Source organism: Melanerpes formicivorus, unplaced genomic scaffold, assembly GCF_026170545.1.
Source record: "Melanerpes formicivorus ecotype bairdi unplaced genomic scaffold, bMelFor1.0.p_v2 SCAF_82, whole genome shotgun sequence".
Lineage (NCBI taxonomy): Eukaryota > Metazoa > Chordata > Aves > Piciformes > Picidae > Melanerpes > Melanerpes formicivorus.
The window spans coordinates 2,632,399-2,657,084 of NW_027142434.1; the positions used below are offsets into that span (position 1 = coordinate 2,632,399).

At 64.8% G+C, this 24,686-nt stretch overlaps 1 protein-coding gene across 2 annotated transcripts in view; it reads right to left on the reverse strand.

Moving 5' to 3' along the window:
• Positions 1-24,686, reverse strand: part of AHCYL1 (adenosylhomocysteinase like 1) — a 60,186-nt gene that overhangs the window by 12,973 nt on the left and 22,527 nt on the right. For both annotated transcript variants that reach the window (XM_068164726.1, XM_068164725.1), the window contains exons 2-10: positions 18,176-18,287; positions 16,981-17,124; positions 14,460-14,560; positions 12,529-12,631; positions 10,693-10,787; positions 8,274-8,380; positions 6,129-6,245; positions 5,892-5,955; positions 748-836 (exon numbers count right to left, since the gene is read on the reverse strand). In XM_068164726.1, coding sequence (XP_068020827.1) covers positions 748-836; positions 5,892-5,955; positions 6,129-6,245; positions 8,274-8,380; positions 10,693-10,787; positions 12,529-12,631; positions 14,460-14,560; positions 16,981-17,124; positions 18,176-18,287 — 932 coding nt within the window. The remainder of the gene's footprint in view (positions 1-747; positions 837-5,891; positions 5,956-6,128; positions 6,246-8,273; positions 8,381-10,692; positions 10,788-12,528; positions 12,632-14,459; positions 14,561-16,980; positions 17,125-18,175; positions 18,288-24,686) is intronic.

Sequence of the window (24,686 nt, forward strand, 5' to 3'; positions counted from 1 at the left end):
CCCCCAGAGCCAGCCCCCAGAGCCAGCCCAGCCCCCAGCCCCAGCCCAGCCCCAGAGCCAGACCCAGCCCAGCCCCCAGCCCCAGCCCAGCCCCCAGAGCCAGCCCCCAAACCCAGCCCAGCCCCCAGCCCCATCCATGCTGGGCAGGGAGAGAGCAGGGCTGGGGGGAGGGCAGGGCAGCAGGGCCAAGGAGAGCCCCCAGCCCAGCCCCCAGCCCAGCCCAGCCCCCAGACCCAGCTCAGCCCCCAGCCCAGCCCCCAGAGCCAGCCCAGTCCCCAGCCCCAGCCCCCAGCCCCAGCCCAGCCCCCAGAGCCAGCCCCCAGCCCAGCCCCCAGCCCCAGCCCAGCCCCCAGAGCCAGCCCAGCCCCCAGAGCCAGCCCAGAGCCCAGCCCAGCCCCCAGAGCCAGCCCACCCCCAGCCCCAGCCCAGCCCCCAGAGCCAGCCCCCAGCCCCCAGAGCCAGCCCAGTCCCCAGCCCCAGCCCCCAGCCCCAGCCCAGCCCCCAGAGCCAGCCCAGCCCCCAGAGCCAGCCCAGAGCCCAGCCCAGCCCCCAGAGCCAGCCCACCCCCAGCCCCAGCCCAGCCCCCAGAGCCAGCCCCCAGCCCCCAGCCCAGCCCCCAGAGCCATCCCCCAGAGCCAGCCCAGCCCCAGCCCCAGCTCAGCCCCCAGCCCCAGCCTCTGCCAGGGCTTCCAGGAGGGCAGAGAGGAGGAGGAGGAGGCTGAAGAGCAGCAGCAGGGAAGCTCTCACCAGGCCTGGAGGGCACAGATGGGGTCGATCTCAGTCACATAGACAATGGCTCCCAGGGCCTTCAGGGCAGCACAGCAGCCCTTGCCAACCTGCCAGGGCAGAAGAGGCACTGAGAAGCTGGCAGTGCCCAAGTGCCACAACTCCTGAGCATGGCAGTGCCCAAGTGCCACAGCCCTGAGCATGGCACAGCCCAAGTGCCACAGCCCTGAGCATGGCAGTGCCAAAGTGCCACAACCCCTGAGCATGGCACAGCTCAAGTGCCACAGCCCTGAGCATGGCAGTGCCCAAGTGCCACAGCCCTGAGCATGGCACAGCCCAAGTGCCACAGCCCTGAGCATGGCAGTGCCCAGGTGCCACAGGCCCTGAGCATGGCAGTGCCCAGGTGCCACAGCCCCTGAGCATGGCACAGCCCAGGTGCCACAGCCCCTGAGCATGGCAGTGCCCAGGTGCCACAACCCCTGAGCATGGCAGTGCCCAAGTGCCACAACCCCTGAGCATGGCAGTGCCCAGGTGCCACAGCCCCTGAGCATGGCAGTGCCCAAGTGCCACAGCCCCTGAGCATGGCACAGCCCAAGTGCCACAACCCCTGAGCATGGCAGTGCCCAGGTGCCTCAAAGCCCTCCCTGGGCACATCCCAGGGCTGGAGATTCTCCTCTCAGCCTCTGCCTGATGCCAGCAGCAGCTCAGCCTTGTGCCCAGGGAGTGGCACTGCTGCTACAAGCTCAGCTGCCCCTCCAGCATGGCCACCACCCCCTCCAGCATGGCCACCACCCCCCTCCAGCATGGCCACCAGCCCTCCCACCATGGCCACCACCCCCTCCAGCATGGCCACCAGCCCCTCCAGCTTGGCCACCACCCCCTCCAGCTTGGCCACCAGCTGGCAGGAGCTTTCCCAAGCCAAGAGCTGGCTGCCTGTGCAGCCCCCAGCACTGCAGGGCACCTGCTGAGCTCTCCTCCAGGAGGAGATCCAAGCCAGGCTGGCTGAGCCTCTGCCTCAGCAATGCTCATCAGGAGCTGTGGGGGGCAAGAGGCTGGGGCCAGGCTCTGCTGAGTGGTGCCCAGGGCCAGGCCAAGGGGCAAGGGGCACAAAGTGGCAGGCAGGAGGTTGGAGCTGAGCAGGAGGAGAAAGTTGTTTGGGGTGAGGCTGCTGGAGCCTGGAGCAGGCTGCCCAGAGAGGTTGTGGAGTCTGCTGGGGGGGAGAGCTTCCAACCCCCCCTGGGCACTGTGCCCCTGGGCAAGCTGCTGGGGGAGCCCTGCTGGGGCAGGGGTTGGAGTGGCTGAGCTCTGCTGGGGGAGCCCTGCTGGGGCAGGGCTTGGAGTGGCTGAGCCCTGCTCGGGGAGCCCTGCTGGGGCAGGGGGGGTTGGGCAGGGTGAGCTCCAGAGCTCCCTTCCACCCCACCCCCTGCTGGGTTCTGCCTCTCCTTAGCTGCCTTCAAGCCCAAGGGTTCCTCCTTTGGCATTCAGAGCTACCCTGCACTCCCCAGGGGACAGGTCCTGCCCCCCCACACTGCCTCCCCCAGCCTGGGGGGGAGCAGAGCTCCTGTGACAGCATCTCTGAGCCTGTGCCTTCTGCTCACTGTGGGAGCCAGCTCCAGTGCAGCTCTCCCTGCTGCTCACTCACCCCAACAGGAGCAGCCAGGCCTGGGGGCAGCTGGCCCTGCCGAGGGCAGGGGCTTGGAACTGGATGCTCCTGGAGGTCCCTTGCAGCCCAAACCCTGCTGAGGGTCTCTGAACCAAGCAGGAGCAAACAGCCCCTGGCTGGCCTGCACCTGCCTGTGCTCAGCTCAGCCCTCTGCCCAAGATGCTGCTGAGCAAGAAACAACTCCAGAGGCCTCTTCAGCTCCCACCCAGCTCTGACCTCAGCCCTGACCTCAGCTCTGACCTCAGCCCTGACCTCAGCTCTGCTCAGAACAGCCAGGGAGGGCAAACTGGGAGTGTAACCTCCAGGGAGGGCAAACTGGGAGTGGATCCTCCAGGGAGGACAAACTGGGAGTGAAACCTCCAGGGAGGGCAAACTGGGAGTGAAACCTCCAGGGAGGGCAAACTGGGAGTGAAACCTTCAGGGAGGGCAAACTGGGAGTGGATCCTCCAGGGAGGGCAAACTGGGAGTGAAACCTGCAGCCAAAAGGCAAACTGGGAGTGTAACCTCCATCCATGGAGGGCAAACTGGGGGTGCAAGCAGGAAGGGTGAAGGACTCCCTGGTGTTGAGGCAGCCCCCGGGGAGTACAACCCAGCACAACTCATGGCTCCGGCTCCGAGCGCCTGGCTGAGGGCCAGCCCAGTCTCTTGCTCAAGCTGAGCTGGGCTCCACTTGGTGCCTAACTGAACTGGGAAGGCTGTTCCTGCTGGGAAGAGCTCTGGCAGCTCCTGCCAGGCCCTTCTGTTGCGCGGGAGGAGGACCACCCCCGCGGACAGCGCACAGATGGAGGCAGGCTCTCAGCTCCCAGCTCCTCAGATCCCAGCTCCTCAGATCCCAGCTCCTCAGATCCTAGCTCCACAGCTCCTCAGCTCCCAGCTCTTCAGATCCCAGATCCTCAGCTCCTCAGCTCCCAGCTCCCAGCTCCTCAGCTCCCAGCTCCTCAGCTCCCAGCTCCTCAGATTCCAGCTCCCTGCTCCTCAGCTCCTCAGCTCCCAGCTCCTCAGCTTCCAGCTCCTCAGCTCCCAGCTCCTTGCTCCCAGCTCCTCAGTTCCCTGCTCCTCAGCTCCCAGCTCCTCAGATTCCAGCTCCCAGCTCCTCAGCTCCCAGCTCCTTGCTCCCAGCTCCTCAGTTCCCTGCTCCTCAGCTCCCAGCTCCTCAGATTCCAGCTCCCTGCTCCTCAGCTCCCAGCTCCTCAGCTTCCAGCTCCTCAGCTCCCAGCTCCTTGCTCCCAGCTCCTCAGTTCCCTGCTCCTCAGCTCCCAGCTCCTCAGATTCCAGCTCCCAGCTCCTCAGCTCCCAGCTCCTTGCTCCCAGCTCCTCAGTTCCCTGCTCCTCAGCTCCCAGCTCCTCAGATTCCAGCTCCCTGCTCCCAGTTCCTCAGCTCCCAGGTCCTCAGCTCCCTGCTCCTCAGCTCCCAGCTCATCCAAGATCCCTGCTCTCAGCTCCCAGCTCCCTGCTCCTCAGCTCCCAGCTCCTCAGCTTCCAGGTCCTCAGCTCCCTGCTCCTCAGCTCCCAGCTCATCCAAGATCCCTGCTCCCAGCTCCTCAGCTCCCTGCTCCTCAGATCCCAGCTCCCAGCTTCTCAGCTCCCTGCTCCTCAGCTCTCAGCTCCCAGCTCCCTGCTCCCAGCTCCTCAGCTCCCAGCTCCTCATCTCTGTGCTCCTCATCTCTGTGCTCCTCAGCTCCCTGCTCTCCCAGGGCAGGATCATTTACAAGTTCATGATGTGACTCTCCTCTGCCAGAAGGTTAACCACCAGTGGGATGCAGCCTGCTCCTCCTCACCTCCTGTGCCACAGGCTGGCTGCCAGCTGGGCTGGCTGCTGAGGGCAGGCCAGGAGCAGCAGATGGAAGAACCCCTTGGGGAGTGAAGAACCACAGAGCTGTCAGGGCTGGAAGGGAGCTCAAGGCTCAGCCAGCTCCAAGCCCCTGCCATGCCCAGGGACACCTCACACCACAGCAGGTTGCTCACAGCCACCTCCAGCCTGGCTGCAAACACCTCCAGCCAGGAGGCTTCCACCACCTCCCTGGGCAGCCTGGGCCAGGCTCTCACCACCCTCCTGGCCAACAACTTCTTCCTCACAGCCAATCTCCAGCTCCCCACTTCTAGTTCTGCTCCAGCCCCCCCAGCCCTGTCCCTCCCTGACACCCTCCAAAGTCCCTCCCCAGCTTTCCTGCAGCCCCCTGCAGCTCCTGGAAGGCCACAAGGAGGTCTCCTGGGAGCCTTCTCCTCTCCAGCCTGCACAACCCCAACTCTCTCAGGCTGTCTGCAGAGCAGAGCAGCTCCAGCCCTCTGCTCCTCCTCCTGGCCCTGCTCTGGACACCTTCCAGCCCCTCCAGAGCCTTCCTGGCACAGAGGCTCCAGAGCTGGCCCCAGAGCTGCAGCTGTGGGCTCAGCAGAGTGGAGCAGAGGGGCAGAATCCCCTCCCTGGCCCTGCTGGCCACACTTCTCTTGCTGCAGCCCAGGCTCTGCTTGGCTCTCTGGGCTGCCAGTGCTCCCTGCTGGCTCCTGCTGAGCTTCTCCTCCCCCAGCACCCCCAAGGCCTTTCCTCCAGGGCTGCTCTCCAGCCAGTCCCTGCCCAGCCTGTGTCAGTGCCTGGCATTGCCCTGCCCCAGCTGCAGGACCTTGCCCTTGGCCTTGGTGAACCTCCTGAGGTTGTCCTGGGCCCAGCTCTGCAGCCTCTCCAGCTCCCTCTAGATGGATCCTTCCCTCCAGCCTGCCTAGGTCCCTCTGGATGGATCCCTTCCCTCCAGCCTGTCCAGGTCCCTCTGGATGGATCCCTTTCCCTCCAGCCTGTCCAGGTCCCTCTGGATGGATCCTTCCCTCCAGTTGTCATCAGCAGAGCTGCTGAGGGAGCCTCAGTGCCTCTGTCCACGAGCTTGGCAGGAGGTGCTGCAGGGTCCTGAGCTGGGAGCTGTGCTGTTCAGTGTCTTCATCAACGGCACAGCAAGGCTGAGGCCCCCTCAGCAAGTCCTGGGCAGCCTGTGCCAGTCTCTCACCACCCTCCTGGGGCAGAACTTCTGCCTCACATCCAATCTGCATCTACCAGCTGTGGCCCTAATGCTCTTGGGTGTGATGAGCTGGGGGCAGGTGCTGGAGCTTTGAGCTGAACCTCAGGAGGTTGTCCTGGGCCCAGCTCTGCAGCCTGCCAGGGCAGCATCCCAGCTATGGTGTTAGGCACAGCTCAGCTAAGCTGCAGGCAGCCTGGGCCCTGTGGTGCTTGCTCTCCAGCCTCCCAGCAGGCTCCAGCAAGATTTCTCCTGCTCCCTGCTGGCGAGGTTTGACCTGCTCCTGCATCAGGGCCGTGCAGGGGGAAGCAGCAGGATGCTGGGGGCAGGGCAGGGCTGGGCTGGGCTGGGCTGGGCAGGGCAGGGCAGGGCAGGGCAGGGCAGGGCAGGGCTGGGCTGGGCAGGGCTGGGCAGGGCTGGGCAGGGCAGGGGCTGGAGGGCAGGGGGAGGAGAGGAGAGGCTGACTGAGAGCTCCAGCCACTGCTGCTTGTGAAACTCACCTCCCCATAACCACAAACCACCACCTGCTTCCCTCCAAACATCACATCCGTGGTCCTCTTCAGGCTGGGGGACAGAGGGAGACCTGCGTTGGGATTAGTCAAGCGCCCGCCGCTGCCAGCGCCCCCCCTGCCCTCCCCTCCCCCAGCAGCCAGGGGCTCTGCCCAGCAGGAGCTGGGCCCAGGGCCTGGCAGCAGCGTGGGGGTGCTGGAGGGGGCGAGGAGCAGGGCTGGGCTCACCCATCCAGGATGGACTCCCGGCAGCAGTAGAGGTTGTCGAACTTCTGCTTGGTGACGGAGTCGTTGACGTTCATGGCCGGCACGCAGAGCTTGCCAGCCTTGGAGAGCTGGTACAGCCTGGGGGGAGCAAGCACAGGAGGCCAGGGCTTGGGAGGGGCCTCTGGAGCTCAGCCAGCCCAAATCCCCCCCCTGCCAGGGCAGGAGCACCCAGGGCAGGGCACCCAGGAACACATCCGGGGGGGGTTTGGATGTCTCTGTGCAAGGAGGCTCCACAACCTCTCTGGGCAGCCTGCTCCAGGCTCCAGCACCCTCACCCCAAAGAAGTTTCTCCTCCTGCTCAGGTGGAACTTCCTGCCTGCCACTTTGTGCCCCTTGCCCCTTGGCCTGGCCCTGGGCACCACTGAGATGCATCTGGCCCCCTGCCCTTCAGCTGTTGATCAGCACTGGGAGGCTGTGGCTCTGCATCCTGAGCCCTTCACCCCCAAAGCTTCACACATCTCAAACCCTCCAGAGTCACAGAGTGTTAGGGGCTGGAAGGGACCTCTGGAGGTCACCCAGTCCAAGCCCCTGCCAGGGCAGGAGCACCCAGGGCAGGAGCACCCAGGGCAGGGCACCCAGGAACACATCCAGGTGGGGTTGGGATGTCCCCACAGCAGGAGACTCCACAACCTCTCTGGGCAGCCTGCTCCAGGCTCCAGCAGCCTCACCCCAATGTTTCTCCTCCTCCTTCTCTCTGCTCAAGTTTGCATCCCTTGGTCCTTGGCTCATTGCTGTGCACCACCACAAAGAGCTTGGCCTCCTCCCCTTGCCCCCCACCCCTCAGCTATTGATAGGCATTGATCAGATCCCTCTCAGCCTTCTCCTCTCCAGACTAAACAGCCCCAGGGCTCTCAGCCCAGGGTCACCCAGGGCAGGGCACACAGAACACATCCAGGTGGGGTTTGGATGTCTCCCCCCCAGGAGACTCCACAACCTCTCTGGGCAGCCTGCTCCAGGCTCCAGCAGCCTCACCCCAAACAATTTTCTCCTCCTGCTCAGCTCCAACCTCCTGCCTGACACTTTGTGCCCCTTGCCCCTTGGCACCACTGAGATGCATCTGGCCCCCTGCCTTCAGCTGTTGATCAGCACTGGGAGGCTGTGGCTCTGCATCCTGAGCCCTTCACCCCCAAAGCTTCACACATCTCAAACCCTGCAGAGTCACAGAGTGTTAGGGGCTGGAAGGGACCTCCAGAGATCATCCAGTCCCAGCCCCTGCCAGGGCAGGAGCACCCAGGGCAGGGCACCCAGGACACTTCCAGGTGGGGTTTGGATGTCCCCACAGCAGGAGACTCCACAGCCTCTCTGGGCAGCCTGCACCAGGCTCTGTCACCCTCCCAAGGACAAAGTTTTCCCTCCTGTTCCCTTTGCACCTCCTCTGCTCCAGCTTGCTCCCAGTGCCCTTTGTGCTCTGCTTGGCCATCCCTGAGCAGAGCCTGGCTCCAGCCCTGCACAGCTTGATCCCCAGCACTGAGGGCAGCCCTCAGGCTGCTCTGCTCCCAGCTCCCTCAGCTGTGCTCACAGGGAGACGTTCCACTGCCTGCAGCAGCTCTGTGCCTCTGGGCTGGACTCTCTCAAGCAGTTCCCTGAGCTCCTTCTTGAGCTGAGGGGCCCAGAACTGGCCACAACATTCCAGCTGTGGCCTCAGCAGGGCAGAGCAGAGGGGCAGGAGAACCTCTCTCAAGTTCCTCATCACAGCCCATCCAATCCCCCCCGGGATGCCCTTGGCCTGCTTGGCCCCAGGGCCACCCTGCTGGCTCGTGGGCATCCTTCTGGCCACCTTCTAGTCCTTCTCCCCTGGAGCTGCTCTCCAACAGCTCAGCCTCTAGCTGAGTCTTCCCAGCCAGAGAGATTGGCCCTGGGGATGTGCTGCCCAGGGAGGTGGTGGAGTCCCCATCCCTGGAGGGGTTCAGGAGGGGCTTGGACGTGGCCCTTGGAGCTGGCAGGAGGTGCTGGGGGACAGCTTGGACTCGGTGATCTCTGAGGTCTTTTCCAGCCTGGTTGATTCTGTGGCTCTGGGATCCCTCAGGGGAGGGTTCTAGGGGCAGGGGAGAGCAGAGAGCAGCCCCCCCAGGAGCTGCTGGGGGGCAGCCCTGGCCAAGCTGCCACCTGTGGACGCCGGTGACGCTCTCCTCCACGATGCCTCGGATCTTCTTGAACACGCTGGGGTACTTCTTGTAGACCCAGTGGGTCAGGTCCCCACCATCATCCAGGATCTACAGGAGAGGCAAGGGAGAGCATGCAGCAGCCAGGCAAAGCACTCAGTGGGCAGAGGATGGGGCTAGAAGAGCCTGAGGGCATCTGAGGGCCTCTGCAGGCACCGGCGGCAGGCTGCCGGGCAGGGGCCCGCGGGGGGGGCAGGGGGCTCCCGGGGTCCCCTTGGTGCCAGCTGCTTGAGGGCATCTCCACAGCACAGAGGGTTCCTTACCCCCCTTGCACCTGCATGGGGCTGGGGGATCCTGACAAAGGCTTTTCTGCCCCTGCTGCGTTTGCTCTGTGGCCTGGAGAGGGCACCACAGGCAGCAGCACTAAGCAGAGAGGCTGAGGACAGCACAGCCCCCAGGGCCTGAGAGCACAGGAGGGGCTGCAGGGGGGGAGGGAGCTGTTCCCCAGCCCCCTGCCACAAGCTGTCACACCAGCAGGCACCAGCTGGGCACTGAGAGACAGCAGCTGCTGGCAGCAAGGGAAAGGTCTCCTGCAGGGAGCCCTCCCCCACCCCTGGGAGAGGGTAGCTGGGAGCTGTGCTGAGAGAGGAGCTCCAGCAGGGCTGCTCCAGCAGGGCTGCTCCAGCAGGGCTGCTCCCAGGGGGATGGAGTGCTGTGGGCTCCTGGCTCCCTGGCAGCTCTGGCAGGAGATGTCCCCAGGCCTGGGGGCTGTCCCCAGGCCTCTGGGTTGTCTCCATGCCTGGGGGCTGTCTCCCCACCTCTGGGCTATCTCCCCCTGCCTCTGGGGGCTGTCCCCCTGCCTCTGGGCTCTCCCCCTGCCCCTGGGCTGTCTCCCCCTGCCTCTGGGCTCTCCCCCTGCCCCTGGGCTGTCTCCCCCTGCCTCTGGGCTCTCCCCCTGCCCCTGGGCTGTCTCCCCCTGCCTCTGGGCTCTCCCCCTGCCCCTGGGCTGTCTCCCCCTGCCTCTGGGCTCTCCCCCTGCCCCTGGGCTGTCTCCCTGCCTCTGGGCTGTCTCCATACCTCTGGGTTGTCCTCCTGCCTCTGGGCTCTCCCCCTGCCTCTGGGCTGTCTCCCCCTGCCTCTGGGCTGTCTCCATTCCTCTGGGCTGTCTCCCCCTGCCTCTGGGCTCTCCCCCTGCCTCTGGGCTGTCTCCCCCTGCCTCTGGGCTGTCCTCCTGCCTCTGGGCTGTCTCCATACCTCTGGGCTGTCTCCCCCTGCCTCTGGGCTCTCCCCCTGCCTCTGGGCTGTCTCCCCCTGCCTCTGGGCTGTCTCCCCCTGCCTCTGGGCTGTCTCCCTGCCTCTGGGCTCTCCCCCTGCCCCTGGGCTGTCTCCCCATGCCTCTGGGCTGTCCTCCTGCCTCTGGGCTCTTCCCCTGCCTCTGGGCTGTCTCCATACCTCTGGGCTGTCTCCCCCTGCCTCTGGGCTCTCCCCCTGCCTCTGGGCTGTCTCCCCCTGCCTCTGGGCTGTCTCCATTCCTCTGGGCTGTCTCCCCCTGCCTCTGGGCTCTCCCCCTGCCTCTGGGCTGTCTCCCCCTGCCTCTGGGCTGTCCTCCTGCCTCTGGGCTGTCTCCATACCTCTGGGCTGTCTCCCCCTGCCTCTGGGCTCTCCCCCTGCCTCTGGGCTGTCTCCCCCTGCCTCTGGGCTGTCTCCCCCTGCCTCTGGGCTGTCTCCCTGCCTCTGGGCTCTCCCCCTGCCCCTGGGCTGTCTCCCCATGCCTCTGGGCTGTCCTCCTGCCTCTGGGCTCTTCCCCTGCCTCTGGGCTGTCTCCATACCTCTGGGCTGTCTCCCCCTGCCTCTGGGCTCTCCCCCTGCCTCTGGGCTGTCTCCCCCTGCCTCTGGGCTGTCTCCCCCTGCCTCTGGGCTGTCTCCATACCTCTGGGCTGTCCCCCTGCCTCTGGGCTCTCCCCCTGCCTCTGGGCTGTCTCCCCCTGCCTCTGGGCTGTCCCCATGCCTGGGGGCTCTCCCCCTGCCTCTGGGCTCTCCCCCTGCCTCTGGGCTGTCTCCATTCCTCTGGGCTGTCTCCCCCTGCCTCTGGGCTGTCTCTATACCTCTGGGCTGTCTCCCCCTGCCTCTGGGCTCTCCCCCTGCCCCTGGGCTCTCCCCCTGCCCCTGGGCTCTCCCCCTGCCCCTGGGCTGTCCCAGCTCAGGATGTGCTCTGTGCAGCTCCTGCAACCCCCCCAGCTGCCCTGAGCCCAGCTCCCCTCTCCAGGACCACCACTGTAGTGGGGGCTCAGCAGCCTTTGCAAAGCCAGGAGGTGCCCAGGCAGTCCTGGTGGGCTGCTGGGAGCACCCCCAGGGAGGGCAGGGCGGGGAGCACCATCACTGCTGGGTGGAGGAGGAGGCAGGGCCGGAGGAAGGCTGCTTACCATGTTGGCCTGCCAGCCGTCCATGCTGACGCAGCGGTCGATGCACCACCAGAAGTCATCCTCTGACTCCCCCTTCCAGGCAAACACTGCAACCCCTGCAAGGAAGGAGCAGCCCTGCCATCAGGGGAGGCCTCCTGGCCCTCCACAGCCCCCTGAGAGGAGGCTGCAGCCAGGTGGGGCTGGGGCTCTGCTCCCAGGGCACAAGGCACAGGCCAAGAGTTGGCCTCAAGCTGCCCCGGGGCAGGCTCAGGTTGGCCAAGAGGAACAACTTCTGCCCCCCCCAGAAGGGCTGTCAGGGCCTGGCCCAGGGGGTGGAGGGCCCAACCCTTGGGGGGTTCAAAGCCCTGGGGCTGAGGGCCATGGTTTGGGGGTGCCCTGGCAGGGCTGGGTCAAGGCTTGGACTCCTAAAGCTTCCTTCCAGGCACAAGGACTCTGTGCCCCTGAGAGCTGCTGGGGTTGGCAGAGCTCCTCCAGGGCTCTCCCCTCCAGGGCTCTCTCCTCCAGGGCTCTCCCCTCCAGAGCTCTCTCCTCCAGAGCTCTCTCCTCCAGGACTCTCTCCTCCAGAGCTCTCTCCTCCAGGGCTCTCTCCTCCAGAGCTCTCTCCTCCAGGGCTCTCTCCTCCAGAGCTCTCTCCTCCAGAGCTCTCTCCTCCAGGGCTCTCTCCTCCAGGGCTCTCTCTTCCAGAGCTCTCTCCCCTAGGGCTCTCTCCCGTAGGGCTCTCTCCTCCAGGGCTCTCTCCTCCAGAGCTCTCTCCTCCAGAGCTCTCTCCCGTAGGGCTCTCTCCTCCAGGGCTCTCTCCTCCAGAGCTCTCTCCTCCAGAGCTCTCTCTTCCAGATCTCTCTCCCCTAGGGCTCTCTCCCGTAGGGCTCTCTCCTCCAGGGCTCTCTCCTCCAGAGCTCTCTCTTCCAGATCTCTCTCCTCTTGGGCTCTCTCCTCCAGGGCTCTCTCCTCCAGGGCTCTCTCCTCCAGGGCTCTCTCCTCCAGAGCTCTCTCCTCCAGAGCTCTCTCCTCCAGGGCTCTCTCCTCTAGGGCTCTCTCCTTCAGAGCTCTCTCCTCCAGGGCTCTCTCCTCTAGGGCTCTCTCCTCCAGAGCTCTCTCCTCCAGGGCTCTCTCCTCTAGGGCTCTCTCCTCCAGAGCTCTCTCCTCTAGGGCTCTCTCCTCCAGGGCTCTCTCCTCCAGAGCTCTCTCCTCTAGGGCTCTCTCCTCCAGGGCTCTCTCCTCCAGAGCTCTCTCTTCTAGGGCTCTTTCCTCCAGAGCTCTCTCCTCTAGGGCTCTCTCCCCTTGGCCAGCTCTGGAGAGCCACAGCCTGGGGGCGGGGGCTGACAGCCAGGGGGACTGAGGAGCCAGGGGGCTGAGCAGCCAGGGGGGGGCTGAGGAGCCAGGGGGGGCTGAGGAGCCAGGGGGGGCTGAGCAGCCAGGAGGGGGCTGAGGAACCAGGAGGGGCTGAGGAGTCAGGGGGGGCTGAGCAGCCAGGAGGGGCTGAGGAGCCAGGAGGGACTGAGGAGTCAGGAGGGGCTGAGGAGCCAGGAGGGGCTGAGCAGCCAGAGGGGGCTGAGCAGCCAGGGGGGGCTGAGGAGCCAGGAGGGGCTGAGGAGCCAGGGGGGGCTGAGGAGCCAGGGGGGGCTGAGGAGCCAGGGGGGGCTGAGCAGCCAGGAGGGGCTGAGGAGCCAGGCAGAGCCCAGCCCCCAGCCCGCAGCAGGCTCAGACCTCTTCCTCCCCTCTGCCCTGCAGTATGTTCGAACCACCCCCGAGAGCAGCTGCCTGGGAGCAGGCCTGGGAGGCAGGAGGGGGCTGGGGGTGTCAGGGGGGGTGGGGGGCAGGCTGAGCTGCACTCACCAGCTTCTGCCAGGGCAGCTGCCACCTCGTTCTGCGTGGAGTAGATGTTGCAGGCGGCCCAGCGGCACTGAGCGCCCAGCGCGCACAGCGTCTCGATCAGCACCTGCGGGACAGCAGCTCAGCACCGGGCCTGGGGCTGCCCTCCGGCCTGGCACAGCACCCCAGGGCCCCAGCCACAGCACCTCCAGGCACAGCACCCCAGGGCCCCAGGCACAGCACCCCCAGGCACAGCACCCCCAGAGCCCCAGGCACAGCAACCCCAGGCACAGCACCCCAGGGCCCCAGCCACAGCACCCCCAGGGCCCCAGGCACAGCAACCCCAGGCACAGCACCCCCAGGGCCCCCAGCCACAGCACCCCCAGGGCCCCAGGCACAGCAACCCCAGGCACAGCACCCCCAGGGCCCCCAGCCACAGCACCCCCAGAGCCCCAGGCACAGCAACCCCAGGCACAGCACCCCCAGGGCCCCCAGCCACAGCACCCCCAGGGCCCCAGGCACACGGCTCAGGGCCCCAGGGCCCCAGGCACAGCACCCCCAGGGCCCCCAGACACAGCACCCCCAGGGCCCCAGACACAGCACCTCCAGGGCCCCCAGACACAGCACCCCCAGGGCCCCAGGCACAGCACCCCCAGGGCCCCCAGACACAGCACCCCCAGGTCCCCAGGCATAGCACCCCCAGGCACAGCACCTCCAGGCACAGCACCCCCAGGGCCCCAGGCACAGCACCCCCAGGGCCCCAGGCACAGCACCTCCAGGGCCCCAGGCACAGCACCCCTAGGGCCCCCAAGCACAGCACCTCCAGGGCCCCCAGACACAGCACCTCCAGGGCCCCAGGCACAGCACCCCTAGGGCCCCCAGGCACACAGCTCAGGGCCCCCAGAGTCTCACAGAATCACCAAGGTTGGAAGAGACCTCAAAGCTCATCAAGTCCAAGCTGTCACCACAGACCTCATGACTAAATCCTGGCACCAAGGGCCACATCCAATCCCCTATGGAGCACCTCCAGGGATGGGGACTCCACCACCTCCCTGGGCAGCACAGCCCCAGGGCCAATCTCTCTTGCTGGGAAGAATTTCTTCCTCCCCTCCAGCCTGAACCTCCCCTGGCACAGCTTGAGACTGTGTCCTCTTGTTCTGGTGCTGCTTGCCTGGGAGAAGAGCCCAACCCCCACCTGGCTCCAACCTCCCTCCTTCAAGTCTCTCAATGTCCTTCCTAAACTGAGGAGCCCAGAACTGGACACAGGACTCAAGGTGTGGCCTAACCAGTGCTGAGCTCCTCAGGTCAGGAAAGAGGTTGAGCTGCTGGAAGGTGTCCAGAGAAGGGCAACAAAGCTGGGGAGGGGTCTGGAGCACAGCCCTGGGAGGAGAGGCTGAGGGAGCTGGGGTTGCTTAGCCTGCAGAAGAGGAGGCTCAGGGGAGACCTTCTTGCTCTCTGCAGCTCCCTGCAGGGAGGTTGGAGCCAGGTGGGGGTTGGGCTCTTCTCCCAGGCACCCAGCAGCAGAACAAGAGGACAGAGTCTCAAGCTGTGCCAGGGGAGGTTCAGGCTGGAGGTGAGGAGAAAGAGAGATTGGCCCTGGGGATGTGCTGCCCAGGGAGGTGGTGGAGTCCCCATCCCTGGAGGTGTTCAGGAGGGGATTGGATGTGGCACTTGGAGCCAGGGTTTAGCTGTCAGGAGGTGCTGGGGGACAGCTTGGACTTGATGACCTCTGAGTCCTCTTCCAACCTTATTGAAGCTATCAGAGATCAGTTCCAGCCAAGCCAGTGCTGCTGGGGGAGGAGCAGGCAGCAGAACCTTCCCCCAGGTGCTTTCCAAAGAGTGAAGCTGCTGCCTGCTCTGGGATTGCTTCCTGAGGCTGGGAAGCTGCAGGGGCTTTCCCCCTGAGGGAGAAGCTGCTGCTGGCAGCCCTGGCAGCCCAGCTGGCAGCCACTCACCGCTGTCTGGGCTGTGATGTGTGTGCAGCCCACGATCCTGGCTCCAGCCAAAGGCTTCTCCCCTTGAGCTCTTTTCCTGAGTGAAATCAGGGCAGACATGTCTGCAAAAGAAAAAAAAGCAAGAGAGAGAGGCTCAGGGGTGGGCCAGGGAGCTGCCAGACCTGCTCTCCTCTCAGGCTCTCCCAGGCTAAATCCAGCCCCCCCCTCACCCCCCAGGTTCTGCTGCAGTCATTACAGAGCCAGAGGGAGAAACCTCCTTCACCCCCAGCCCAGCAGTGATGGCCAAAATGGGCCCAAAACAGAACCACAGAAGGTTAGGGAGCTGGAAGGGACCTCAAAGCTCATCCAGTCCAACCCCTCTGCCAGAACAGGATCACCTAGGGAAGGTCACAGAGGAATGTGGCCAGGAGGGGTTTGAATGGCTCCAGAGAAGGAAGTTCCACAACCTCTCTGAGCAGCCTGCTCCAGGGGCCAGAGACTGACAGATTGCATTGGGGTGGAAGGGAGCCTCAAAGGTCATCATGGCCAACAACCCTGCAGGCAGCAGGGACACCTCCAGCCAGAACAGGGCATCTCCAGCCAGAGCAGGGCACCTCCAGCCAGAGCAGGGCACCTCCAGCCAGAGCAGGGCATCTCCAGCCAGAGCAGGGCATCTCCAGCCAGAGCAGGGCACCTCCAGCCAGAGCAGGGCATCTCCAGCCAGAGCAGAGCCTCTCCAGCCAGAGCAGGGCACCTCCAGCCAGAGCAGGGCATCTCCAGCCAGAGCAGGGCACCTCCAGCCAGAGCAGGGCACCTCCAGCCAGAGCAGGGCATCTCCAGCCAGAGCAGGGCATCTCCAGCCAGAGCAGAACACCTCCAGCCAGAGCAGGGCACCTCCAGCCAGAGCAGAGCACCTCCAGCCAGAGCAGGGCATCTCCAGCCAGAGCAGGGCATCTCCAGCCAGAGCAGGGCACTTCCAGCCAGAGCAGAACCTCTCCAGCCAGAGCAGGGCATCTCCAGCCAGAGCAGAACCTCTCCAGCCAGAGCAGAGCACCTCCAGCCAGAGCAGAGCCTCTCCAGCCAGAGCAGGGCCTCTCCAGCCAGAGCAGGGCATCTCCAGCCAGAGCAGAGCATCTCCAGCCAGAGCAGGGCACCTCCAGCCAGAGCAGAACCTCTCCAGCCAGAGCAGAGCACCTCCAGCCAGAGCAGGGCACCTCCAGCCAGAGCAGAACCTCTCCAGCCAGAGCAGAGCACCTCCAGCCAGAGCAGAGCCTCTCCAGCCAGAGCAGGGCCTCTCCAGCCAGAGCAGAGCACCTCCAGCCAGAGCAGGGCATCTCCAGCCAGAGCAGGGCACCTCCAGCCAGAGCAGGGCCTCTCCAGCCAGAGCAGAGCACCTCCAGCCAGAGCAGGGCCTCTCCAGCCAGAGCAGAGCATCTCCAGCCAGAGCAGAGCCTCTCCAGCCAGAGCAGAGCATCTCCAGCCAGAGCAGAGCCTCTCCAGCCAGAGCAGGGCATCTCCAGCCAGAGCAGGGCCTCTCCAGCCAGAGCAGAGCATCTCCAGCCAGAGCAGAGCATCTCCAGCCAGAGCAGGACACCTCCAGCCAGAGCAGGGCCTCTCCAGCCAGAGCAGGGCACCTTCAGCCAGAGCAGGGTACCTCCAGCCAGAGCAGGGCACCTCCAGCCAGAGCAGGGCCTCTCCAGCCAGAGCAGGGCCTCTCCAGCCAGGGCAGGGCCTCTCCAGCCAGAGCAGAGCATATCCAGCCAGAGCAGGGCATCTCCAGCCAGATCAGGACCTCTCCAGCCAGAGCAGGGCCTCTCCAGCCAGAGCAGGGCCTCTCCAGCCAGAGCAGGGCCTCTCCAGCCAGAGCAGAGCACCTCCAGCCAGAGCAGGGCACCTCCAGCCAGAGCAGGGCCTCTCCAGCCAGAGCAGGGCCTCTCCAGCCAGAGCAGAGCACCTCCAGCCAGAGCAGGGCACCTCCAGCCAGAGCAGGGCCTCTCCAGCCAGAGCAGGGCCTCTCCAGCCAGAGCAGAGCACCTCCAGCCAGAGCAGGGCACCTCCAGCCAGAGCAGGGCCTCTCCAGCCAGAGCAGAGCATCTCCAGCCAGAGCAGGACACCACCAGCCAGAGCAGGACACCACCAGCCAGAGCAGAGCCTCTCCAGCCAGAGCAGGCTTCTCCCAGGCACCCAGCACCAGAACAAGAGGACACAGTTTCAAGCTGTGCCAGGGGAGGTTTAGGCTGGAGGTGAGGAAGAAAGAGAGATTGGCCCTGGGGATGTGTTGCCCAGGGAGATGGTGGAGTCCCCATCCCTGGAGGTGTTCAGGAGGGGATTGAATGTGGCCCTTGGAGCCATGGTTTAGTTGTCAGGAGGTGCTGGGTGACAGCTTGGACTTGCTGAGCTCTGAGGTCTTTTCCAACCTGATTGATTCTATGATTGTGTGATTCCAGGCTGGGAATGCCATGGCTCAGCTCCTGGAGAAGACAGCAGCCAGCCACAAGCCCTCCCCAGGACTCCCACCCCACACCCAGGGCTCTGCTTTTACCTTGCTCAGCAATCTCGATCTCCCGGCGCCCAAACTCCGCCTGCTTGATGTTCTTCACACAGAAGTTGCTGCTGCCCTTGGAGTTGGTTTGCTGCTTCTCACGAGGGGACACCTCATCATCAGAGCTGTCTGTGTAGGAGGCAGCTGGAGGCAGGAGAGGAACACATCAGGTCTCAAGAGCTTGGAGATCTCCTACCCTCGGGGGAAGGTTTCAGCCCAGTTTTGCTTCCCAGTGCCCAAGCAGGCAGAGATCCAAGGAGCCCCAGAAGGGGTTGGGTTGGAAGGGAGCTGGAAGAGCATCCAGCTCCAACCCCCCCTGCCATGCCCAGGGACACCTCCCACCAGCACAGCTTCCTCCAGGCCTCATCCAGCCTGGTCCTGAACACCTCCAGGCAGGGCACAGCCACAGCCTCCCTGGGCAGCCTGTGCCAGGCTCTCCCCAGCCTCACTCTCAGCAATCTCTTCCTCCTCTCCACTCTCAGTCTCCCCTCTCCCAGCTCAAAGCCATTGTTCCTCAGCCTGTCCCTCCCAGCCCTTGGCCCAAGCCCTTCCCCAGCTCTCCTGGAGCCCTTCAGGTCCTGCAAGGCTGCTCTGAGGTCTCCCTGGAGCCTTCTCTTCTCCAGGCTGCACAGCCCCAGCTCTCCCAGCCTGGCCCCACAGGGGAGGTTCTGCAGCCTCTGCTCATCTCTGTGGCCTCCTCTGGAGCCTCTCCAGCAGCTCCAGGTCCTCCTTGTGCTGGGACCCTCAGAGCTGGAGGCAGTGCTGCAGGTGGGGGCTGAGCAGAGCAGAGCAGAGGGGCAGAATCCCCTCCCTGTGCTGTGCTCTCCCTGCCCTGGCTGCAGCTCAGCTCTCAGCTGGCTCTGGGCTGCCAGGGACCACTGCTGGCTCCCTCTCCATGAGCTCCAGGTCCTTCTTGTGCTGGGACCCTCAGAGCTGGAGGCAGTGCTGCAGGTGGGGGCTGAGCAGAGCAGAGGGGCAGAATCCCCTCCCTGTGCTGCTGCTCTCTCTCCCTTCCAATCCTCCTCAGGCAACGTCCAGAAGGAATTCTGCACTCTCGCTCCCTAAAGCAGCTCAGGGGGAAGTTATCAACTGCTGCTCCACTCCTGAGCTTCAGGAACTCCCAGAATGGATCCCTCCAGGTCCAAACCCCACCCAGCAGCCTGCAGCATCCTCCCCCCTGGAGCCTGGCACCTACCAGAGCTGTAGCTGTCGGTGGAGGACTGGGAGATGGAGCGGGAGAGGGAGCGCCGCCCGGTCTTGGTTGGGAACTTGGTGAACTCCTGCATGTCATCTGCAAACTGGATTTGCTGAGGGGGGACAAGGAAGAGAAGCCCTGAGTCACAAGGGGCTCCTCATGGCTTGCAGTAGCCTCAGGGAGCCAGAGAGGAGCTGCTGGAGAGGTTCCAAGTTGGTGGGGTCAGGTTTTCATCTCCAGGTGCTGCCAAATCCACTTAGAATGGAAAAGAATTAACCAGGCTGGAAGAGACCTTCAAGATCTCTGAGTCCAACCTCTCACCCAGCACCACCTGATCAACCCAACCATGGCTCCAAGAGCCTCAGCCAGGCTCTTCCTAAACACCTCCAGGGATGGGGACTCCACCACCTCCCTGGGCAGCACATCCCCAGGGCCAATCTCTCTGGCTGGGAAGCCTAACCCTTCCTTGGCACAGCTTGAGACTGTGTCCTCTTGTGCTGCTGCTGGGTGCCTGGGAGAAGAGCCCAACCCCCACCTGGCTCCAACCTCCCTTCAGGGAGTTGCAGAGAGCAAGAAGGTCTCCCCTGAGCCTCCTCCTCTCCAGACTAAGCAACCCCAGCTCCCTCAGCCTCTCCTCCCAGGGCTGTGCTCCAGACCCCTCCCCAGCCTCACTGCCCTTCTCTGGACATATTCAAGTATCCCAATGTCCTTCTTAAATTGAGCAGCCCAAACCCCAGGGGTGAATGGAGCAGCCCAGACCCCAGGGGTGAATTGAGGAGCCCAGACCCCAGGGGTGAATGGAGCAGCCCAGACCCCAGAGGTGAATGGAGCAGCCCAGACCCCAGGGGTGAATGGAGCAGCCCAGACCCCAGGGGTGAATGGAGCAGCCCAGACCCCAGAGGTGAATGGAGCAGCCCAGACCCCAGGGGTGAATGGAGCAGCCCAGACCCCAGAGGTGAATGGAGGAGCCCAGACCCCAGGGGTGAATGGAGCAGCCCAGACCCCAGAATGGAGGAGCCCAGGTTTGAGGGTGAGCCTTGCAGAGCAGGGCTCTGGCTTGGCCTTGGTGCTCCTGAGGCTCTTCCCCTGCCTGCCTGGTTCTGTGGGGCTGGGGGGCTGGCAGCTGGAGCCAGGGGTGCTGGAGGAACCCAGCTGGGCCAAGGCTGCTCTGGTGCTCAGCTCAGGAGGGCAGGCAGGGAGGTGGAAGCCTCTGCTGGCTGCAAGGGAGGACAGCTGGGGGGATCCAGCAGCCAGGGCAGTGGTGGAGTCCCCAGCCCTGGAGGGGCTGAGGAGCCTGGAGCTGTGCTGCTGAGGGACAGGATTCAGTGGGAGGCTTGGGAGCTGGGCTCTGCTCCCAGGGAACAAGCAGCAGGAGAAGGGGAAATGGCCTCAAGCTGCCCCAGGGGAGGTTTGGGCTGAGCAGGAGGAACAATTTGTGCCTGAAAAAGGTTATCAAGGCCTGGCCCAGGCTGCCCAGGGGCAGTGGTGCAGTCCCCAGCCCTGGAGGGCTTTCAGAGCCCTGCAGATGTGGTGCTGAGGGAGCTGGGGGGGTTGAGCCTGGGGAAGAGGAGGCTGAGGGAGACCTCATTGCTCTCTGCAGCTCCCTGAGAGGAGGCTGCAGCCAGGGGGTGCTCAGTCTCTGTTCCCCAGGAACAAGTGGCAGGGGGAGAGGAAACAGAATCATAGAATCAATCAGGTTGGGAAAGACCTCAGAGCTCAGCAAGTCCAAGCTGTCCCCCAGCACCTCCTGACAGCTAAACCATGGCTCCAAGGGCCACATCCAAGCCCCTCATGGCCTCAAGCTGCCCCAAGGGAGGTTCAGCTTGCCCATGAGGAACAATTTCTGCCCCTTGAGGCTTGCCCAGGCCTGGCCCAGGCTGCCCAGGGGCAGTGGTGGAGCCCCCAGCCCTGGAGGGCTTTCAGAGCCCTGGGGCTGTGGTGCTGAGGGCCCTGGGGGTGGTGCTGAGGGCCAGGGGGTGGTGCTGCCCTGGGGCAGGGCTGGGCTAGGCCTTGGCCTCCAGGACCTGAAAGGTCTCTTCCAAGGGACCAAACCCCTCTCTGTGTGGGCTGCTGGAGGGGGCTCCAGCTCCAGCAGGCACCCCAGGCATTGCTGAGGCTGCTCACCAAGGCTCTTGGGCAGCTCCTCTCTGGCAGCCTGGAGGCTGCTGCCCAGGGCAGAGCCCTGCCAGCCCCTGGGCCAGCCTGAGGCAGGCAGCAGGGAGCAGCTCTGGCAGCAGGGCAGGGCAGGGAATGAAGGGAGCTGCAGGCTTGCTTTGGCAGCTGCTTTGGTGCAGAGGGAGGGACTGGAGGGCATCCTGACCCCCAGTGCTGCTGGGAGCAGTGCTGCTGAGGGAAGAGGGGCAGGAGCTGCTCCAGCCAGCAGCCCCCAGGCAGGCAGCAGAGGCTGCCAGGAACCAGAGCTGCCAGGAACCAGAGCTGGCAGGAATCAGAGCTGCCAGGAACTGGAGCTGGAGCTTCCCACCCAAGGAATGATATTGATGGAATTTGTTCAAGGTCTCACCCAGCAGTGAGGGGAGCTGAGAGCTGGCTGCAGGACAGGGCCCAGAGGGCTGTGCTCAGTGGGACAGGGTCCAACTGCAGGGCTGCAGCTTGTGCTGCTCCCCTGGGGTCAGGATTGGGCCCAGAAGCTGCTGGAGAGGCTCCAGAGGAGGCCACCAAGGTGATCAGAGGTTGGAGAACCTCCCCTGTGGGGCCAGGCTCGGAGAGCTGGGGCTGTGCAGCCTGGAGAAGAGAAGGCTCCAGGAGAGGGACTTTGGACAAGGAGGACCTGGAGCTGCTGGAGAGGCTCCAGAGGAGGCCACAGAGATGAGCAGAGGCTGCAGAACCTCCCCTGTGGGGCCAGGCTGGGAGAGCTGGGGCTGTGCAGCCTGGAGGAGAGAAGGCTCCAGGGAGACCTCAGAGCAGCCTTGCAGGAGCTGAAGGGCTCCAGGAGAGCTGGGGAGGGACTTGGGCCAAGGGCTGGGAGGGACAGGAGGAGGAACAATGGCTTTGAGCTGGGAGAGGAGAGACTGAGAGTGGAGAGGAGGAAGAGATTGCTGAGAGTGAGGCTGGGGAGAGCCTGGCACAGGCTGCCCAGGGAGGCTGTGGCTGTGCCCTGCCTGGAGGTGTTCAGGACCAGGCTGGATGAGGCCTGGAGCAGCCTGGGCTGGTGGGAGGTGTCCCTGCTGCCTGCAGAGGGGTTGGCCCAGATGACCTTTGTGGTTCCCAACCCCTTCTGTGATTCTAACTGTTAGGGGAGGGGCAGAAAATGGAATGCCAAGGGAAAGGAACAATCCCCAGAGCATCACCCAGCCAGAGCTGAGCTCCCCTCAGTAATCCCAGCAGGGCTTTACCACAGCTCAGCTGAACTCCACAGCTTAGCCAAATCTGCCCTGGCTAAAATTATCCCCCAGCAGTGCCAGCAGCTTCTGCCCCTGGAGCCCTCCACACAGCCCACCCCTGCCAGGCCTGCAGAGCCAAGCCAGCCCCCAGCCCCAGGAGGAGGAGCAGAGGGCTGGAGCTGCTCTGCTCTGCAGACAGCCTGAGAGAGTTGGGGTTGTGCAGGCTGGAGAGGAGAAGGCTCCCAGGAGACCTCCTTGTGGCCTCCCAGGAGCTGCAGGGGGCTGCAGGAAAGCTGGGGAGGGACTTTGGAGGGTGCCAGGGAGGAATATGGCTGGGGGGGGATGGAGCAGAGCTAGAAGTGGGGAGCTGGAGATTGGCTGTGAGGAAGAAGTTGTTGGCCAGGAGGGTGGTGAGAGCCTGGCACAGGCTGCCCAGGGAGGTGGTGGAAGCCTCCTGCCTGGAGGTGTTTGGAGCCAGGCTGGAGGTGGCTGTGAGCAAGCTGCTGTGGTGTGAGGTGTCCCTGGGCATGGCAGGGGGTTGGAGCTGGCTGAGCCTTGAGCTCCCTTCCAGCCCTGGCAGCTCTGTGACTGTCCCCAGGGGCTGCCACCCACTGCCTGCTGCCGCTGCCAAGCCTGCAGAACATTTTCTCCCCTTGCAGAACCCAGAGCTCCTGAGCCCCTTCCCACCCAGATCCCACTCTTCCCAAGCAGTGGGAAGCAGCCTGCTGCCAGCTCCAGGCACTGGGCCTGGCCAGGGCAGGGGCTGCAGGAACTGTCCCTGCGGACACAGCACCGCGGCCCCGAGAGGCTCCCAGGAGGGTCCCCAGGGAGCAGCAAAGGCAAACAGCAACCCCCTGAGAGTGGAGGAGTCACTGAGGGGGGGAAAGAGCTTCCAGGTCATGGAGACCAAGCCTCAACCCAGCCCTGCCCCAGGGCACCACCACCCCAGGGCCCTCAGCACCACCCCAGGGCCCTCAGCACCACAGCTCCAGGGCTCTGAAGCCCCTCCAGGGCTGGGGGCTCCACCACTGCCCCTGGGCAGCCTGGGCCAGGCCTGGACAACCCTCAGGGGGCAGAAATTGTTCCTCAAGGCCAAGCTGAACCTCCCCTGGGGCAGATTGAGGCCATTTCCCCTTCTCCTGTTGCTTGCTCCTTGGGAGCAGAGCCCAAGCCCCAAACCTATCACTGAATCCTGTCCCTGAGGAGCACAGCTCTGAAACCCCTCCAGGGCTGGGGGCTCCACCACTGCCCCTGGGCAGCCTGGGCCAGGGCTGGGCAAGCCTCAAGGGGCAGAAATTGTTCCTCAAGGGGCAGAAATTGTTCCTCAAGGCCAAGCTGAACCTCCCCTGGGGCAGCCTGAGGCCATTGCCTCCTGTCCCTTGTTCCTGGGGAGAAGACACCAACCCCCAGCAGGCTCCAACCTCCTCCCAGGGAGCTGCAGGGAGCCAGAAGCTCCACAGCTGCATGGAATGGGTTGGGTTGGAAGGGAGCTCAAAGCTCAGCCAGCTCCAAACCCCTGCCCTGCCCAGGGACACCTCCCACCAGCACAGCTTGCTCAGGGCCTCATCCAGCCTGGTCCTGAACACCTCCAGGCAGAAGGCAGCCACAGCCTCCCTGGGCAGCCTGTGCCAGGCTCTCCCCAGCCTCCCTGCCAACAATTTCTTCCTCATCTACACTCCCAATCTGCCCTCCTCAAGCTCCCCTCAGCCTCCTGTTCTCCAGGCTGAACTCTCTGTGACCCCCCAAACCCAGCCTGAAGTGAACCAAGCAGCTCCAAGGAGCCTCTCCCTGCACTGGAGGGCACCAGCCCCTGCCTGGGCACAGGGCTGGGCAGTGCCAACCCAGCAGCTCTGCTGCCCCCAGCAGGGCTCAGCCTCCTTTGGTTAATGATTACAACAGAGCAAGGACAACAAAGCCTCCAGAGCTGCACTGCCACCACCCCCAGGGCCTGGCAGCTTGGCTCTGCCTGCTGTGCCACCCCCCAGGGCTCACAGGGCCCCAGGGTGCTGCAGGCTGGAAGGGAGCTCTGGAGCTCACCCTGCCCAACCCCCCCTGCCCCAGCAGGCCTCCCACAGCTTCTGGCCTGGGTTAGCTGCTTTTGACCTCCTGCCTTCACCTCTTTCCTGGAAGCCCTTTCCCTGAGGTGGAGCAGATTGCTCAGCCAGCACTCCAAGCTGTCCCAGTGCCAGCAGCTCCTCTGGGAGCCTTCTGCCCACCCTCTCAGCAGCTGCCAGAGGAAGAGCTGGGTGCAAAGGGTGGCAATCATCTCCTGAGCTTGCTGAGCTTCCCCTCCCACCTCTGGAAGCATCCAGGAGCCAGAGGCCAGCCTGGAGGTGGCACAAACCCTTCTCAGGGTGTCCAGGGACACCAAGCCACAGAGAATCCCAGGGCCCAGTGAGGTGGGAAGGGAGCTCTGGAGCTCAGCCACTCCAACCCCTGCCCCAGCAGGGCTCCCCCAGCAGAGCTCAGCCACTCCAACCCCTGCCCCAGCAGGGCTCCCCCAGCAGCTTGCCCAGGGGCACAGTGCCCAGGGGGGGTTGCAAGCTCTCCCCCCCAGCAGACTCCACAACCTCTCTGGGCAGCCTGCTCCAGGCTCCAGCAGCCTCACCCCAACCAACTTTCTCCTCCTGCTCAGCTCCAACCTCCTGCCTGCCACTTTGTGCCCCTTGCCCCTTGGCCTGGCCCTGGGCACCACTCAGCAGAGCCTGGCCCCAGCCTCTTGCCCCCCACAGCTCCTTTAGCTCTTGCTGAGCATTGCTCAGCTGCCCTCTGGGGCTGCTCTGCTCCAGGCTCTCAGCCCCAGGGCTCTCAGCCTTTGCTGCTGCCAGAGCTGCTCCAGGCCCCTCAGCAGCTTCCCAGCCTCCCCTGGACTCTCTCCAGCACTTCTCTGTCCCTCCTGAGCTGGGGAGCCCAGAGCTGGCCCCAGGGCTCCAGCTGTGGCCTGGCTGGGGCAGAGCAGAGGGGCAGCAGCCCCTCCCCTGCCCTGCTGGCCACACTCTTCTCCATGCCCCCCAGGCCCCCATGGAGCTCCTTGGCCCTGAGGGCTCCTTGCTGGCTCCTGGGGACCTTGCTGGCCCCCAGCACTCCCAGCTGCTGCTCCTTGGAGCTGCTCTCCAGCAGGTCCCCCCTCAGCTGTGCTGCTGCAGGAGGTTGCTGCTCCCCAGGGGCAG